Raw genomic sequence first — 19,127 nt, 5'->3', positions numbered from 1 at the left:
TGCTCTTCGAGCGACGTATTGCTTCTGGAGCTTCTCATTATCGGCCATTAGGGCCTGATCTGACGATGCGCTGTCCTTCTGCAAGACAGTACACAGTACCATTGCAACAGCATCAGCTAGTTGTCGATAGTCTGAAAAGAGTGTGTGCCCATGGACATGTCAAATAAAAACCAGTGCCGGGCTGTCATTATCTTGTAGAGCCTTTTGTGATGCTGTCGTCGTTTCTTGTTTTGCGATGGCAAAGCGGAAGTCTGATTGTGCTACCAATGGAATCGGCCAGATACGAGAGATGGACAAGACTAGGCCTTGCTAGAAAATGGTGGTCAACATAAACATTACACGTGCGTGCTACTCAAAATGCATTAAATATATCCTATTGCTTTTTGGGACAAGGATACAAATGCCATGCCCGCAGACTGTTATAATGTTTCTATGTTAGGAAGCACATCTTATAAACCTTTTCATCGTCCGCTTCAATACGCATCAAAAAGCACTATCTTAAACTGTGCCATCTACAGTTGCATTTTTTGAAGGGCCAGTAAACAACCTCGTGGTTCAAAATTTTTAATGGAGAAATAACTGCGCACTTGCACAATGTGAACATGCTGCCGCAAGAACTTTGCGAATAAATGCTGTATTAAGGAAGTTACAGGGTATGGAATGACCATCATTGGCTGGTTTCCGTTTTTTGCTCGTTCTTCCCCCCCTTCTCTGGCAGTGACGAGGGGGCAAGCGTAGCGCTTCGTCACGACTACGCCCACTTCGTCAACGTAACACGACGTCAGCGATTACGTTATCGGCGCGCAGCCAACTACCGAGGAAGTCTTCCCCCACGTGTCATAGCGGCGCGGGGAGGAAGCACGGTGCGAGGAGTATGAGGCACTGGTGAGGTATGCACCCTTCCCCTAGCGGTAAAGTCGCGAGACGCCTCTTCATCTCTGAGGCTTTCGTTCTGGCAATACAACTTGTCCAAGTAGTCTCGGGCTCTACCAAACGTCAGAGGGCCACACAGGAAAATGAAAATGCGGACTGCGCGGCCAAAACTACATCACCACAGAGCCCAAGGCGCAGTTTCATAGTGCAAAGGACCAATCGACAAGCTCAGAGGTACGTAATGTTGCCCATAGGCAAGATTTTGTCACTGAGCGTACGAGGAGGATTGGACAGGCGCAGAAAAAAGGCGCGGGAATTTTTTTTTTCGAAATGGAGGGTCTGCGCTGCGCGTAGCGCTGTAATATTCACAAAATGTGATCACCGCGGTCTACTGTACAAATTAGTGAGCTTATTTGGGGGTGTAAAGAAAAAAGTCGAAGCCTGTTTACTGGCGCTTTAAAGCCGAGCGTATGTTAGGTCTGAGAAAATGCATTCTAAAAATATTCTGTGTGAAATAAATTTTTTTTTGTGAGCCTGAGCATCATTTGAAAAGCAATACATAATGTGAAAGAAAAAGATCTTAAAAATTAATTCTAATTAAAAAAAAGCTGAAACTCCATCTAAATACCTTGTTAAGGGGAGACGCGGGTCTTGGAACGGTCAAAAATGGTCAAAAAATCGATTTTTCGCAAAGCTTATTTTCGAGGCGTTTGTACTTCTGAGCACCTACTCTCAAATTGCTAACGCTAAATTCGGTCGGGAAACGCGATAAAATCGGCTTTCAAAGCACCCCGGCAGCACTAAAATGTCCCCAAAAGGACGAAATTTGTTCGAACTTCCCGCGCGCGCCATGAGCGTTGCAGCGGGCCGAGCGCCGCCATCTTGGGTTAGATTTGAAGCTGTTTTCTTTGTGCACATTTTGCGCCATCTCAAAATGGCGTCGCTCAAGCAGAACGGCCGCCGTCGCGGGTTTTCTGAAGGTCGTTTCCAGGCCACTGATTGGCTCTCACGCGGCGCGCTTTTCAAGCGCGCCTTTCCGAGTCTCCCATTGGCTGGCGCGACCGACACGTCATTTTTTTTTCTTTGTGTTTGGTTCTCCGCCGTGGCTGTCCGTTTGTGTGCGCCTGCTTTTGCGATCGTGCGTGTTTCTCGACGGACCGTGTCTCTACTTTGTGCCGGTAGTTTTTCCACGCGATCGAGATGCCTGGAGACTCTCGTCTGAAACCATCGACGCAACGAGCTTTTGGAAGCCGTAAAAAACGGGCTTGGAACAAGAAGGCGCCGGCTACAAGTGCACCGTCGGCAGCGGAGTTGGAGTCGCGGCCGGACCCTTTGGACCTGCCGGGAACTTCAACTGACGACACCGTGGGACCAAGTTCGACTAGCGAAACACTTCGGGTTGATGCCGCGTACTACTCAACGGCGGAGCAGGCGCAGCGAGTTGAGAGATCGGCGCAAACGAAGACCGTTCTGTCTGGAAAGTCGGCTACCCAGCGCAAGTTCGACCTTCTTGGAGTAAGCGCGGAGTGCCAGACCGGTGACGCCGGGACCGATTTTTTGCTCGTCGATATGAAAGTTTTGAATAACTTTTTTGCACAAGCGAAGTGCGACAAATGCGACGCAAAAAGTCTCAGCGTGAGGAAGGCAACGGACAAGGAGTACGGCCTTGCGGTAAAGCTTATTTTTTCTTGCAGCAGTTGTGATTTCGAGAAGAAGCAATTTTCTTCTCCGAGAGTGAGCGGAACTGCCACCATCACTCCCTTCGAAGTCAACATGAGGGCCATGAAGGGGATACAGATGATAGGCAAAGGTGTTACTGCCCTTTCGGACTTTTGTGCGTGTATGAACCTTTCGCACCGAGGCTTGCACCACAAGACGTTTCAGGGACACCTAAAAAGTTTAGTGAAAGCCTGCGAAAACACAGCGACTGAAAGTGAAGCTGCTAGTGTGGCAGTAATAAAAGAGCTGTATACAGACTTCCTGAACCCCATAGGGAACATCGATGTTGTGTTCGACGGCTCATGGATGACGCGAGGTCGGAGCTCACACATAGGTGTGGGCTGCATCATTGAGCTCTACACTGGCCTTGTAATTGACCATGTTGTTTACTCAAACTTTTGTCTCGGCTGTGCCCTGGGACCACAGCCGCAAGACGAAGGGTACACCGACTGGCTGGCAACCCACGAGTGCCAACGAAACATCGAATGCAACTCTGGCCGCATGGAAGTAGAGGCTGCGCTGACCATGTTTCAGAGGTCCTGGGCCAAGCATGGTCTGCGCTACACGACTGTGCTCTCTGATGGAGACAGCCGCACTTTTCATGCCTTGTCCGAAGCCGAGGTGTACGGCTTTATCCAAATAGACAAAAAGGACTGCATCAACCATGTCCACAAGCGAATGGGTGCAGCTTTACGGAACCTTGTGGACAAAAAGAAGGCTCAGGGTGAGTCTCTTGGGGGTAGAGGAAAGCTCACACAAGAGAAGATCAAGAAGATCGCGAATTACTACGGATATGCCCTGAGGAGCAATATCAATGACGTGCCAGCTATGAAGAGGGCAGTCGAAGCTACACTGCTGCACATGACATCGACAGATGATGCACCAAAGCACTCAAAGTGCCCCGAGGGTGCTAGCTCTTGGTGCAAGTACAATAGAGCCTTGGCCAATGGGGAGAGTCCACCTTCACACAAGAATGCCCTGCCGGCTTGTGTTGGGGCTGCTCTGGAGCCAGTCTTTGCGAGGCTCAGTGATGAGAGCCTGCTGGCACGGTGCTGTGAAGGGAAGACCCAGAACGCGAGTGAGAGTCTTCATTCGGTCATCTGGACCCAAACTTCAAAGAATGGGAACGCTTCGCTGGAAAGTGTGAAGCGAGCTGCCGCTGAGGCTGTTGCCATCTACAACCAAGGAAGAAGGGCAACCAACGAGTCCATTGCTGCAAGTTTGGGCTATATTGCTGGGGATTGCCTTGTTCGACGAAGCCTAGAAAAAGACTCTGCGTTTACGCAAGGCAAATGCAACTCATCTGAAGAGCACCAACACAAAAAAGACTCTTGCAAGGAGACACAAAACGGGTGCAACTGAAGATTACAGTCCTGGACTACTTTGAAGGTATTCTCTCAAGCATAGCAACCTATTACCCAGGGTAACATGCTGCCTAACATCTAGAAGGTTCTTCCTAAAGACTGAAAAGACATGAGCAGCCAGTCGCTTGAGCCTCATACCCCATGGCTTTTCCAGAACCCCCCAGCCGCTTGTCATGGTGGGGTTTTGATCATGCTTTGCACATTGGAAAATTTTTTTAGATATGATTCCTTGGGTGGAACAAGACACTTTCTGTTTTGTTTTGAAGGGAAACAGATGGGGAACATGTGAATAAAATTTATGGTTAAAGGTTCCTTTTAGAAATTTATACAGTGCGTGTCAATCTTCAAACGCGATTTTCTCAGCTTCACATTTTTTGCCAACTTGACCAGCCTTACGGATCTTTTCATTATGTTTTTGTAAGGTAATTTTGATAAATTTTATACCGTTGAATTCGTAAGAAATAGGACTGTGGAGCTATGCTATTTTTTTGTGGCTAAGATGAACATATGAAATTTTGTGAACAATAATGTGAGCTAATTGCATTTCAAGATTACACAATGTCAATACAATTGAAAGTTCTTATATGATGATATATCTCAGTGACAATATAAATAGCATAGCTCCACATGGCAGGTCTTTGGCTACAGCTGCATCTTAAACAGAACCTAAAAATACTGAGGGAAAGTGTCTTAATGACCCGTAAGAAATTACCTAATTAGATTTCACTTATGCTCTCACAATTTGATAACTAATTGAAGTACATGAAAACTAATTATATTTTTTGAAAACAGGAGGAAGAAATACATATACACACCCAATTTCATTACAATATCTCCAATAATAAAACTTTTCGTTTCGAGACCAGTGTCTCCCCTTAAGATTGAGCTTTGATATGCACTCCCATTTGTAAGCAGCCACCATTATTTTTGTAACATATTTTTAATGCAAGCAAAGAGGCCATTTTAGAGCATTTTACAGATTCACTATAAAAAGCTTCAGGTTTATTTAGCATTGTATTGGCGTACAATTGTATTGTATTGTAATTTAGAATTGTACTGAAGTACTGTGACCATCTAACTGACTAAAACATTATGTCACGTAACAACTGCAGATTATTGAAGCAAAATGATCCGAATGTTCCAAAAAACTGCATTTTCATCGCAATTTTTAGTTTCTATTTCCACACTGACTTAAAATTATGAAAGGTTGCACACTTTCTAGATGGAAACCAAGGAAACCAAACAGTTTGGTTCAGAAAGCTTAAGTGGAGCAATTTTTGGATTTAAACAAGAAAAAATAGGTAAATGTTGCATTCATTATAAGCACATGCTTATTGCAGGATGATATTGGCGAGAGATTTTAGACTTTTCATTATATCCTGCAATCTGTTACATGCATGTTCAGTATGTCAAGATTCGGTTGTAGTAGCAATGGCAGGAACATCTTTAAAACGCAGAGAAATGAGAAATAGAAGTCTGCACAAAAATTTTTTTGCAGCAACAGAGTCAACAGTCAGAAGTTTCACCTCATCGAAAGCAGCTTGAAGCTTTTGGAGTGCCGCTTTATAAGCTGAGGATTCTTTCTTTGATTTAGCAAGCTGATCGATGGCATGCTCCAGATCAGCATTGAGGCCTTTCTCCGTTTCAGTGCTGCATTCCAGTTTCATCCGTGTGCTGTGCAGCTCCTGTTCCAGTTTCTGCAAAGTCAGACACACTCACATTTTTGCGAACATACGCTGCCCCATTTACCAACAGTCATGAAAAATCATGCATAATAAACTGTGGTGTCTAGAGAACTTGCTACTTAGCATTTAACACGTTCTTAGGTTTTAGGCCTCAGTTTTTAGGCCCTTTTGCAGCCACATCACACCTACACTTTGCAATTCATAACTTCATCGAAATCTCACTACCACTGTGTCTGCGCTCTAAAGTCATATCTGGTGCGCCGAAAGACAGAAAATCGTCATCGTTAATTAATAGGGTTTTATTTCTGAAAGCAATGCTGAGACTACAAGAAATGCTGTAGTTGTGTGCACCAAAATTATTTTGACCAAACTGCCTCCTTGCTTAATTATGTAGAGCCTTATAAAAGATAGCAAGTCATAGACGCAGCTTCACGATGTACTGGTTCTCCAACATGGAGACTTTGACGACGTAAAAGCAGCATAACAACATTGCGATTACCCTCTTCAATATGATCACGATGAAGCCACAATATTATTGGCCTCTGTGCATCATTGACAAAAGAACCTGCAAGTGATCTAATGATAACATTAATGCAACGTCACAAACCTTATGCCCTACCATGCGGTGCACCAACATGGTCGTTTCAGAGATGTCAGTGCAGACCATCTATAGGAACACCATTTCATGCTGCATATCCAGTTAAGCTATGATGCACACCATTTGAAGCATAGAGTCTCCTACAATACTTACTAGAGGGAACTGTGGCGCTAGTGCCTATGGGAGCTGCAATGCATGACGCTTCAGCCAGCATGGGAATGATGGGCAGTACACAAATTTGTCTAAACGTCGTTCTTTCAGCTCTGTTTGGCTGCGCATCGCCTGCATCCGCTTTGTTGCAAAACAAAGTTCAGCAAAAGTCAGCAGTTCCACTTCACCACTTTAACTTTTTTAGGCTCACCAAATCATACCTGGTCACGAAGTTCAACACGGTCTATTCTTTTATCCGAAAGAAAAGCAAAACATAGCAATAAACAAATCCACAAGTACGTTTGAAGCCGCAAGCACGAAGACTAGGCAAACTTGTGTACTACCCATCATTCCTATGGTAGCTGAACGATCGCAACGCCAGAGTCCCCTCTAGTTAATTTTAGGAAACTATGATTTGAAGAGGGCGCTCGAGATCTATATTAGGCAACTCTTAATATTTTGTTATAGGTGAACATTGCAATAGGAATGCTAGTATTGCAAGTTACCTTATATAATACAGCAGACATGTCATTTGAGTGGGCATGTTTTGCATTTTCAAGAGAAGTTACATAAAGCTGAAAGTGCAATCTGCTGTCCTTCATAGATCAACACTGTGGAGGGTGCCACATTTATTCAAAGATCAAGTCCGATTCAGATGAATTTTCACCACTGAAATGTGACCTTGTAACCATATGAGCGGATTGGAGACAAATATCCAAAGTTAATGCAACCGCACAGAAGTTCGTACAATTATCTGGGAGATTAAGTGGCCCGAAGTGCTGTTGCATGCATGAGAATGCTTTGAAGTGGGGGGATTTGAATTTTTTTTATTTGTGTTGATGTGACTGCGTAGGATAAGCAATGTTTGTGACTTCATGACAAAGATTGAGAAAAATTGGTAGTTTGCCTATACAAGAAATCAAGCGGTACTTATGAACATATTGTCACAATGTGAAAAGAACGGGACAAAAGACCACAGTGCGATAAGGAAAAGACAAAGTCTGTATTCCGAGATCACAAGAGCAGACGCTACAGTCTAGTCTTCCTCAGAGGAACGGTGTTTCCTAGCTTGCTTGCTTAAAGGGGTCATGAAGCACCCCTTGGGCTGATTGAAAAAACACATCCTGCGGAAAGCTGACACGGCTATGAACTGCTCTGCCAAATATTACAATCGTGCGCGCCGCGTAATGGCCACAAGCGGAGCGCGAAGTTGCCGTTTCCCCAGGCACCCTCTTTTCAAACAGAGGCCGGTTCTCACTCTCGTCGGTGGGCGGGGCGTCTGTCCGCTGTACGTCGCAAAGACATAGCATGCTTATTGGCCGATAGCCGACGTAAATCGAGAGCGGCGTTCGGATCAGATGCGCTTCTTGCCGCGGAATGCCGCCACTTGCCGGCGCCGCACTCGCGCAAGCGAATCACAGCGGGAGAGCGATCGCGTTTCATGACGCGCGCTGGCGTAACTTCTTTCCCCCATGCCATCCCTCCCTGTCTAGCTTCCAGTACGCTCGTCGGCACGAGAAAAGAGAGAAAGCGCTGGGAGCGTGCGCCAAACCCCCGTAACTCCGCTGATTCTTGACGGATTCGAGAAATTTTTGCGGCAATCGATTCGGGAGGCAGTACACTCCGATACTGAGGCCATTAGATCATTACTTGGAAAAGTGGTTCATGACCCCTTTAATGATTGGTGCTTACCCACAACGGGGGATTGGCCACGAAAACGGCAGTTAACATTAGGGAAAATTTAAAACTGAGACGAAGGACGAGGAATTAATCGTTCGCATGAGGTATAAAAAAAAACTGAAGAATGATTAGTCTACATAGCAATAAAGATTGCTCCTTTTGTTCCCCTACTTTGTTGTCCTTTATCGTCGTGATGCCAGCTTTTAGTCGTGACAATACAAAACTGAAGAACATGAGACTAGATACATGTATTTGAAATTAAATCGTTCACATTTTCTTCCGCATCTTAAACAAAATTTCTTATGGATACAAAAAAGATTATTACAAATTAATAATAAAAGTTAGGGTTTAACGTCCCAAACCCACGATACGATTATGACAGACGCTGCAGTGGAGGGCTCCGGAAATTTTGACCATTTGGGGTTCTTTTACGTGCACCTAAATCTAAGTACATGGGCCTCTAGCATTTTTGCCTCCACCAAAAATGTGGCCGCCGCGGCCGGTATTCGATCCCGTGACCTGCAGGTCAGCAGTCGAGCACCTTAACCACTAGACCACCGTGGCGGGTGACGAACTACAAATTAAGGGGGTGCCTTCGAAGAAACAAAGTGCTTAATTAATAGTGAAACCTATGGCACGACCTTTTCATTCCTTGCACCCCTGCTCATTGGTTTGGACACCACCGTTAACGATGGGATGTGTGATTAGGTGCGACAAAATAGACGAATAACACAGTGTTGCTACAGAGGACTTCTGATTTGGAGCAATTTTTGGAGCAGCAAGAATTTCAGTTTTGGAGCACTCTGGATCAGCTAACTTCTCATCCTGGAGTATACTGAAGAAGCAAGTTGCATTTACATTCAAGCACCTGAACAATTATTATGGGGCTCTTACAAAGAGCTAGAAATATTTCGATTCATTGCAAATCTCATGAAGAAGGTAATCTCAGGAGCACTCCATATTTCACTCAATGTAAAAATAAGGGCGCCATGCAGTTAAGTGTTCTGGAATAACCTCTGCAGTGATTATTTGTGACGTTAGCAAATAAACAGAATATTGCATCAATAAAATTGTACTTTATGAAATAGCACTCTAAATACATACATCTGTGGTTATCAGCAGACCTTTTAGACAAATAGCTGATAAATAGCCGCATGCCCATGTCGACTTCTTCATTGTAATCAGGGGACACGTACGGGGCCCAAAACATCAATGCTTTGTTCTTTTTTTTTTTCACCATGGCGAGTGTATGTTTTCTGCACCAGTATGTTCCCTCGCCAGACGAGTGTTCGTCCAACACTTGATTACGTAGTAGACAAACGTCGCAACGTACAAAGTGCCTCAATGCTAAAGAGTCATGCTGTCCCTAATTCATTACCCTAAAACGACTCCAAGGCAAAAGCCAGGTTCTTTTTCTTCTTGATTGATTGTACTGCTGAGCGCAACATGATGTCGCTTAGCTAGCCTCAAAATCCAACCTCTTCCGACACTCCCTTCCCTCTCTCTAAGGCCTCTCTATGTTGTAGCAAGGACATGCTCGCAGTGCTTCCAGACTATCGTTTGTGCATATGCCGGGTTGCCTGGAAGAGTGAGATCCGCTTCAAGTCGAGCTTCCATGAAAGTGCACTCAACGGGGGACTACATGATTTAACAAACTTCGTTTTCCTTTCACAGAGAAGCTGTACATGGGTAGGACATTTTGTTTGTACACCGAAAACCCTCTGGTGCCCTCTAGGGAGCAATGAAAAGAAAAAAAAATGCTTAAAGGGTCCCTTATGCATTCGCCCAAGATGACTCGAAGGCAAAAGCCATCATCTTTTTCTTCTCACTCTATGTACTGCACCTAACGTGTTTTTGCACCTACTTTCTGCACCTAACGTGGTTTTGCACCGCCTCCAGGATCGAAGGCATTGCAAGCTTTCTGAACCTCACCTGGTTTTGCACTGCCTCCATGATTGGCGCAACGATCACTGAGGCAGTGCAAAGCAATGTGATGATGTCATCATGTGACATCATGATGACGCCACAAGTTTCCGCAATCGAGACGTCATGATGACATCATAACGTAATGATTTTTTTTCCATCACTCGTGTTGACGCCACCGACGCCGAGGGTCAATTTTTGCATTTGATAAGGCATCTAAAGCTTTCGCGCTATTATTGCACGCTGAAAGCTAACAGCCTGGCTGTTCACAACCTATCACATTTCAAACTGGCCTCCACCATGTCACCTCTGTGCCGTGCGCTAAACAGCTTCGTTGGTCATCCACCTCGCACGAATGGCTCAACTTTTTTTTTTTATTGTGATAGCAATTATATGGACACTCTCGACGGGCTTTTGCCGTCGCCGCTGCCGTCATTTTGCGTATAAAGTCCAAATTGATATCACCACCCCGCGCATGGCATGTTCTACCCGCGAATAAAAGTTTGTGGGCGCTGGTGACAAACGCGCCTGAAGCGGAGTTGAAACGAGCCGGCCGTCTCCGTCGCGCGGAGGCGCATCAGTCCGCGTGCGAGGCCTGCCGTCGATTGCTCATCAAACAGAGAGGAAACTCCCACCCGTCTTCCGTAAGGAGTATGATGGGTCGTCAGGGGAGGGGGGCTACGTCGCTCAAAGGGTGCAGTCGCCGGCGCGCGCTATCTCGAGCCATCAGGAGACTGCTCGTAAATATGCCGTGCTCTCAACGCTTACTTCACGTTTAGAGAATATACAGCACGAAAACAGCTTCGGTCACTGGAGCGGCCATATTTCGTTAAACCAGCGTTTTGTTGAGTTACACGCGTTCGGATCCAAAAGAGTTCGTCTAACAATACAATTTGTTGTCGCATTCATTGCTTCGCCCTTAAGCGAAACTGTCATTTTTTTAACAGTCAGCTGTTGACCCCGGAAAGCGAGGGGCGGACGTGTAACAGGGCGCAGTTGCATCACAGTGGACCTTCCGACCCTGGGGCCGTCAGCGACGGGCCCAGTTGCTGTGCATATTAAAACCGAAGTGCGCCTGCTCCGACCAGGTGGCCTGCTTTTATTAATGAGATGACATTTTTGAAAAAGCAAGCGAAAAACTTGAATTGGGACCCTAGCACACGCGCTTGAAAGGCAGTGCCTTTTCGGGGGTATTTACCGCAAGAGCGATTACAAAACTGGAAGTGCTGGCTGTGACTTTGGCGGCCCCAAAATAAAGCTGCACATGTTTTGACGCGCCGGCGGTGCGATTGTCGGTGTGACGCGCCCCTCAAACCCAAGCCTCTGGTGCAGTTTGTCGCAATTTCCGTCGATATTATCAGGATGGCGCAGTAAATCTAATTTGGCGCAGTAGTAGAATCACTGATTAACATGAAATGCGATCAGAACTGCGAAAAATACACATGAGCAAGCGAAACATACCTCAACCTTGGCGAAGTAACGTTCACGAGTTTCTTCCAACTCCTTTTCCAAGTGCGTATTCTTGGTTATAAGAACATTTCCTGAAATAAGCGAACGCCTTAGTTTCAAGGCAACGCTATTCAAACGAAATTATGAAGCTGACTTACCAATCTCGGCCGCCTGCCTCAGATTAGCTTCCAACTCGTTAACTCTAGCGCGTAGATCTTCACCCATATTTCCACTCCTGACTGCAGAAAGCAGGAGAGGAACTACCAGAACTTATGACCTATGTTACTCTATCTCTATCAGTGCACAACGAAAAGCGCGACCATTTTAAACCATTTTGAATCACGGCTTCGACTTGTGCTGTTTGCGGCCGATTACAAGCCAATTGTAGCCAGAAATGAAGCTTCGAAAAATTGTCTAGAAGATCGGAGAAGTGTGAAGACCCGTAGACTTTGTTTAGGTCAGCTTCTCAAATGCACGGTTTGTAGTTTACGAAACTGCTTGATCACAAGCCTCCTTGACATTTCATAATTGTATCAATAAATTGAAGGAGGCACTGAAACAACTGACAACACCTAAACCGAAACTAACTTCCTTAGCATTTCAAGTTTGTCGTAGCCACAATTGAATCCAAAAGCGAACAAAATGATGGATGCGCAGGGAGCGTCTGCTGTCGCTCTTGACGCGATGTTTACAATACCATGGAAAAGTTTTTCCTGCCTTAACTTTTCCGGTCTCGTCAAGTACGCCACAACGCCGACGACTGTCACAATTATGGCTACGAACTTGAGATGCCTCTTCAAAGAAACTCTCGATGAAGACGCCCTCCAAGACAGATGCAGGGCAAGTAAGCGCACATCGGACCGTTGCGCTTGACATTCGTTGCGTCATGAGAAGGCAGTAATTTAGCTCTTTTTGTTGTAGGACCTCAACCCCTCGATCGAGGTTACGACGAAAGGCCTCGTGAGGCACCTTTCAGATGGGTTGACAGCCGCGATTGAACGCAGCTCCAAACACTCGCCCGAGCTGACAGCGACCATCGATTCAAGTTCGCTGGTGTTGGCATTGAGCATAGCAATAGGAGAGGTCAAGTTCCTTTGGAATTTCACGATGGCTGCCCAGAGTGCTGATGACGTAAGTTGAGGTTGCGCCTTTCTTTTCGCGTCACATTCGTTAACGTGTCATTTCGCTTTGACAGTTCTATTCACAGGTTACGCTTCCGATGCTCGTGATGCTGGCGGCCATGAAGGAGCAGAGGGAACGGTTGTTCGCGTTGCTTAGCAAAAAAGACGCCGAGATAAAGGACTACACTTCATCAGGCGCGAGAGCCTCCAAAAGTAAACGAAACTTTCTAAAAAAGCGCGCCTCAGTCATATCTTTTACTAATATTATTTGTTTTTACTACTTGCAGGAAGTCTTCGCACGCTACCGTTTGATGAGGCCGAGTTCAAGGAAGAGACGACGCGCGCTGGGGTACGTTATATCACTCTTAAGCTTAGCTATACTTTGTAATATGAAATATTGGTGTGCAAAACCGATTGATTGCTGTTTTGCGCGCAGGTGCTGAAGCGACATTTCGCCAATTTGACAGAAAGTGCGTTTGCTGGCGACGAACTCGGAAAAATAATGAAGGCTTACCAAGAGCTGTCTACTCTGAGTCCACAGAAGTCGAGTATGTTCATTTTTTGCATCTCTCTGTGTTGTGATTCCGTCGTATAAAGCATACGCTGCAGACGTTTTTGTAATATTCATGAGTTTTTCATCTTACTAGGACAGCATTGATACTCCAGAAACACTTCTATGCATGGATAGCTTGCACTAACGTCACTGAAAGTGCCGTGTTTGAGCACCAGCATGTGGGGATGCGACGTTTCCGATGTCACATTAATGTTATCAGAACATCACATGCAGGTTCTTTCATTATTCACGCACAGAGACGTTCCTGCCGTGTCGTTTTCACATATACGCAACTTGTTTGTCATCAAAGCCGCCATCACGGAGTCCCAGTTCCTTTCAGAAGCTGTGTCCATGATGTCACGTGCAAGCCATCTATAAGCAGCTTTTACTTTAAATATTAGTTTAATGTTTCAGGGTTAATTGTCTCTATTCTACAGTCTCGCAGGGACAGCTGACATTGCCAGTGCAAAGATTACAGAAAAGGAGCTCGGCCATGGTGACTTGGAAAGTGCGTCGAAGTACCAGTTTTCAGTTGTTGAAAAAAGACACGACTGATTATTTAGTCTGTGCGATATTGTACTGCGCCTCAGCATAAATTGATGCACCAGACAATTACATATTGATACTGCAGATTGAATGTCATAGGCTTCAATAAGACTATGCCAAACACTTTTAGTATGTGGAACGCTATTGGGTTCTTGCAGTGTGCAAAAATTTGCTGGTGCCGTTAAACTACGTCATGCTAGGTCTGCGAATGGAATATGCAACTCCACTCGCCATGTGAACTAACTTCTAAAGGAGCCCTGCAGTGCATCTTTAACAAAAATATCAAACAGCGGTGACTTTGGGTATATGGCGCAGTAATTTGGGTATATGCATGGGCGTCCGGAGGGGGGTGCAAGGGGGGGCAACTGCCCCTCCCTGGAATTTCGGATAATATTTTTCTATGTGGTAGCAATGAGCTACACAGCTTGATTAGCACACTCAGGTCCCGGCCTTCTCTATTTCCAACCAATTTCGTGCGTTGCACACTATTGATTAATCTTGCCGGTGATTTCATGGCAGTGAAAGCTGTCAATGCTGGATCCCCTCCCCCCCCCCCCCCTTGCACCCCCCTGCAATAAGTTCTGCGGACGCCCTTGGGTATATGTATGGCTCCGTGTTTTTGGATAAATCTGAAAAAATCCGATAAACACTCGCCGGTGAAATTTTTCACAATTCGGGTTTATCCGATAAACTCCAATCTTAATGTCCAGTATGACCCTGTTCTTTATCGAAAAGCATGTTCTTAGTGGTCATTGATACATCGGCCGGTTCGGCCAATATTAACTTTCAACAGTATCTCGTAGACCGCACCCATCGCACATTTTACAAACGGCTTCAACGTATATGTGTAAGGCCCACACCAGACAACATCAATTATACGGACTTCGTAAAGTATGCTTGCGTCTATTACAACAAGCTTCAAGGTTGTAATACGCACAAACGTAGGTGTTTTGTATTCAAGTATTTGTGCTTATGTGTATATGTGTTTGTGCGTTCCAACCTCCCAGACAACTAAAGTACGCTTCGTGTGTTCTGATGTTTTCATTTTCAGATAACATTTCATTTAATATACTGGAGTATTGAGAATAACGTAAAATTAAACTTCGAATTGAAGATTTACGAAAAATAAGCTCCGAAAAATGCCGAATTTCTGCCAAAAAAATAAACTCTGAAAAACATCCTCCGAATTTCAGTAAAATTCCGAAAACACGGAGCCCTAGGTATATGGCATCATTTGTAGATAGAAGGATAGGGAGTGATTTGTAGCTGACTTTGAGATTCCAGGCCGTGTGCTGCACTACAATGTTGGCTCACGTGTTCTCAGGAGCCTCGACTACCGATCGACAGTGTTTTCTGACCATGCTCAAAAAGTGTTGCAGGGCCCCTTTAAGTCTTAGGCTCTACACGCACAGCATTTTGTTTTTCACATCACCACTCAACCTTCTTTATGTTGTATGTAAAATATTGTTCAAAATTCTTCCAGACAAACATGTTCAGTCCATTAGCTAGCCCATAACTTGTCTGCAGAGAAACGAATACCACTTTTTAAGAAAGCAGCTGCCTTAGCAAAACTTTATTCATCATTGATGAAGCATTCTGCAGCAGTATTGCTTGAACATTTGGAGGTAAATATATGCCTCCTGCTCTAGCTAACCTAGGTGTGGCAGCTTCGTTGCCTTTCATGTGGCTGAGCGTACAGATGGCCTGTGTGCCCAGTCTTGCAGTTAATCTATGGTAGCTGCAAAGATTGGGACTGTCCACGGCAGTGGTAGAGTTGTCACGGTGCTCGGCTGCTGACTGGAAAGTCACAGGTACAGTCCCAGCCACGGCAGTCGCATTTCAAAGGAGGTGAAATGCCAGAGGCCCGTGTACTCTGCAATGTCGGTGCACAGAAAAGAACACCAGGTGGTCAAAATTTCCGGAGTCTTCTACCATGGCGTGACTCATGATCATATCATGGTTTTGCCATGTAAAACCCCACATGGGGCCAACCAAGATAAGTGGTGACTTCGTATGCCCTGTGTTCCTGCACTCCTGTCGTAGGTCACATTATCCGAAAGTTTTGAACGTGCTCTGAACGTAGAGGCAACATCTTATTTTTGCTCACCTCTCCTTCACTGTTCATCACAGCAGTGCTGCGACAGTGAGTGTTTATACTCATCGAATGAAATCTGTTTATGCTTGCCTGTGTATGTGTGGCGCTGTGCAGGGTTATTTCATTGGCGAGTAAATGTTTACTGTAATGTATAAGGCCAATAAAACTACAAGTCATAGAACCACAGAAGGTTGAGCTAGTTGGTCGGGATTCATTACAGACAAAAGAGAAGGGAAGCAGCCAACACATATGCCACGGCACAATTGGTACTTGTCTTTCCCATTTCCCTTGCGTCTGCATCTGGGCACCTAACTTTTTGTGTGAACATGTCGTTTTAATTGTGTAATACATTGCTATCACAATTGCTATTTTGCCCCCCTTGGCTGAAGCTTCGACATTTACAATGTTTTGGCTCCCAGCCACAACGCTTTAATACATATAGCCATTGAAGCAGCAGATGCGAAATTTCTCTAAAAAGTGTTTGCTTGTTCTCAGACTTTGTTAGTGTGAAATTCCTTGTACCATCTTCTTCCAGGCAGCCCGTCCGACAAGGAGTTGCCTGCAGAGTCTAGTGAACAGACAAGCGTGCCTATTGATGGCATGCATAACAGCACGCCAGTGCAGAGCAAGGCACTGTCTCCTGAAGTAACCCCTGAAAAACCCAAGATCAAGAAAGCGAAAAAGCGCCTAAGGCTCTAGGACTCTATAGAGCAGTCATTGTATTTAAATTTGTCCTGTAATGTACAGTAACAAGATGATTTGCTCTTTGGCGTTTTCTAGCAGAGAATTTTTGCTTACCGTGTCACAATGTTCTATGCCAGTGGAATTATAAGTCAAATTCGTTGTTATGTATCAATGTATGCATAAGGGCCACGTGGTATCTGCAATGTACAATGTAGTCAAATTTATATATATACACACACACACATATATAATTTGATTTTATCGTAAAATTTCTAACAAGGTCACGGCTTTCGCACTGTTATAAGAGTGCACATAATGTTTACGATTTTGATATTTAGATCAATTTTGCAATGTCTCGCATATTGTGTTTTGAAGAATGTATCTGTTAATTTTAACCCCTTCACCGTTTTGGATGAGTGTAGCTCGTCAGCTTGAGATATCTCCGCATGCGAATTTTAAACGCAACTCATTCGTTTGTGGGCTAGTTCATGTGTTACTTCAGATGGCAGTACTAACCTCTTAATTTATTTTTCTTTCAGCCACTGTTTTACATGTTCTTGGCAACTAGTGTTCTGAAAATTCCATTCAGGGGAGGCGGCACGTGTGTTATTGGTCAGTCGTTGCAGGAAAGATTTTTGTCATAGCCAGCATGATGAAATCTTGTGAGAATGCTGAGAATCTTCGGACAGCGCTCTTCTTTTTTTTTTTATTGTTGATTAAGCCAGCCTTCTCACATTAACTATTAATAATTAACTTCATTATGCTAATTTGACTTAATATGTGCTTCAAATTTTTTTTTTCAGATCAATAACTTGCTTCTTGTAAAGCAAATATTCATCTTTAATAAAAGTCAGAATTTTAGGGAGAAAGTTTCTCAAAATATCAAAACGGTTAAGGGGTGAAATAGGATTGTTGCTTGCACTTGTTTATATATACATGTAAGGAATTTTATCAAAAAATTTTCTGTGTGCACTGCTGCCATAATGCTGCAATTGTTACTGTAATGTACGCAATATCGATTTTACTGAAATGGAATCAATTTTATGTTCTGAATGTTATTTTGAGATAATCTTTTGGATTCTGAGTGTAGTTCAGTATTAATGATTCATTTTGCAAATGTGTTAAAACAACTTTTGCGTAGTTTTATGTCATAGCTACGGTAGAAATAATCGTAATAATAACTTAGCGGGTATTGAGAGTTTAGATTGGGACAGTTTTTTCCCCATGATAATGTGTTTGGCTCCGTGTTCCTTGGCGCCACCTAAGCATTACCTAAGTTGTCACAACCAGCACAACTTATCTGTGCAGGCATGCACTGTCACAAAATTTTGATGCAACAGAGTTAACGCAGCACGAACAAATTGCCACAGGCTTTATGACGCGAGACTAGAAAATGCTTCAGACTATGGCCTAGACAAAAACATTTTTTCACGGGCTTCAGCAGTCTGTTACAAATACTGGTCCTGAACTTTGCTGGGATGAGTTTTGTCACTGTGCTACAGAAGGTAATTTTAGAATGTAACAACTATTTTGGAGTGCGAGGATTACTAGGGATTGTGTTGAGCCAACAAGATGTGCTTTTTTATAGCTCTACAGTAAGTGCTTTGTGGGAGTTTGTGTAAAGAGCTTGCCCATTGTGTTTTCATTGGCATAGCTTATGTTGGTACTTGCTAACAACAGCTGTGACAATTCATTCTAAACACAAGAAAGAAGTAAAGACACCACAAACACTGCCTAACAGCTGCAAAGGTGCACAACAGCGGAAAAGAAAGAAGGCACGAAAACTTATCTGCACATGTCCAGGCAATAGGCAAACCAATCAATCCGGCACGCGTGAGGGTCTACATGAAAGATAACTGTTGGGGCATTTGATTTCTTCTTTATACAAGTTAATCGACGGTTGACTCATGCATGCACTACCACTATTATTGATATGTCATGCCTCAATCCTTGGACGTGTTTCTTCATTCCTGTCTCTGTACAAAACTGCGCGTTCATCAAATTTTGGTGTGTACCTAATGTAAAGATAGATTAGAAGGCGAGCTTCCGGTTAGTGATCTCTTACGTTCCAGTAATCTCTGCAAGGGTTCCAACCCCCCAAAAATTTTCGATTTGCTTGCGTATATATACACGCACATATACAAATGCATGCATGAACATATATAAAGTGGTTGAACCCCCCCCGTGAAAAAAATTGCTGGCTACGCCCCTGAATCTCTGGTTAACACAGCGGTTCGTCTATCCTACACAGAGACGGCCGCAGCTAAAAGGAACCTTGTACACCACACCTGTACGGCAGTCAGTGAATTTGTTGGTGTTTTACAAAACAAATGTCAGTTCGCTTCTTGTCTATTACTCACTCATTCTTTCTTGGCACAGCTGCACAAATCTTACCCAGCTTATCAGCAGCCGTAAAAACATTAACACCGTATCTAGTTCCCACTTTATTTAGCTTGCGAGATGCGCAATAAATGTAAGAAATACCTACGACACATTTTTTTCCCTGTCGCTTTCGTGCCTTCTTTTTTTTTTCCACCGTTGTGCGTTTTTGCAGTTGTTAGTTGCATTTGTGGTGTCTTGACCTTTTTCTTGTGTCAAGTGTTTGCATGCCCTGTATTTTAGAAGACATACCAACTAGCTCAGCTCTCTCTCATTCTAAGGTGTTATGACACCTTTGCGAAACTTCT

General features: G+C 44.3%; 2 protein-coding genes across 3 annotated transcripts in view; one reads left to right on the top strand and one right to left on the bottom strand.

Moving 5' to 3' along the window:
• The window catches only part of LOC119394077 (uncharacterized), an 86,735-nt gene that overhangs the window by 59,874 nt on the left and 7,734 nt on the right, over positions 1–19,127 (bottom strand). The gene's annotated exons all lie outside the window — the stretch shown is intronic.
• LOC119394074 (non-homologous end-joining factor 1) lies at positions 12,065–18,448 on the top strand. 2 transcript variants are annotated; one of them, XM_037661296.2, is made up of 6 exons: positions 12,065–12,285; positions 12,363–12,572; positions 12,637–12,775; positions 12,850–12,911; positions 12,999–13,110; positions 16,292–18,448. In XM_037661296.2, the coding sequence occupies exons 1-6, from the start codon at positions 12,253–12,255 to the stop codon at positions 16,453–16,455; spliced, it is 720 nt and encodes a 239-aa protein (XP_037517224.1). In that variant the 5' UTR covers positions 12,065–12,252; the 3' UTR covers positions 16,456–18,448. The 2 variants fall into 2 exon arrangements, with proteins under 2 accessions (XP_037517224.1, XP_037517223.1); XM_037661295.2 differs by having other exon boundaries at positions 12,077–12,281.

The sequence above is a fragment of the Rhipicephalus sanguineus genome, chromosome 5 (genome assembly GCF_013339695.2).
Source record: "Rhipicephalus sanguineus isolate Rsan-2018 chromosome 5, BIME_Rsan_1.4, whole genome shotgun sequence".
Classification (NCBI taxonomy): Eukaryota; Metazoa; Arthropoda; class Arachnida; order Ixodida; family Ixodidae; genus Rhipicephalus; species Rhipicephalus sanguineus.
This window is presented reverse-complemented; position numbering and strand designations above follow the sequence as displayed.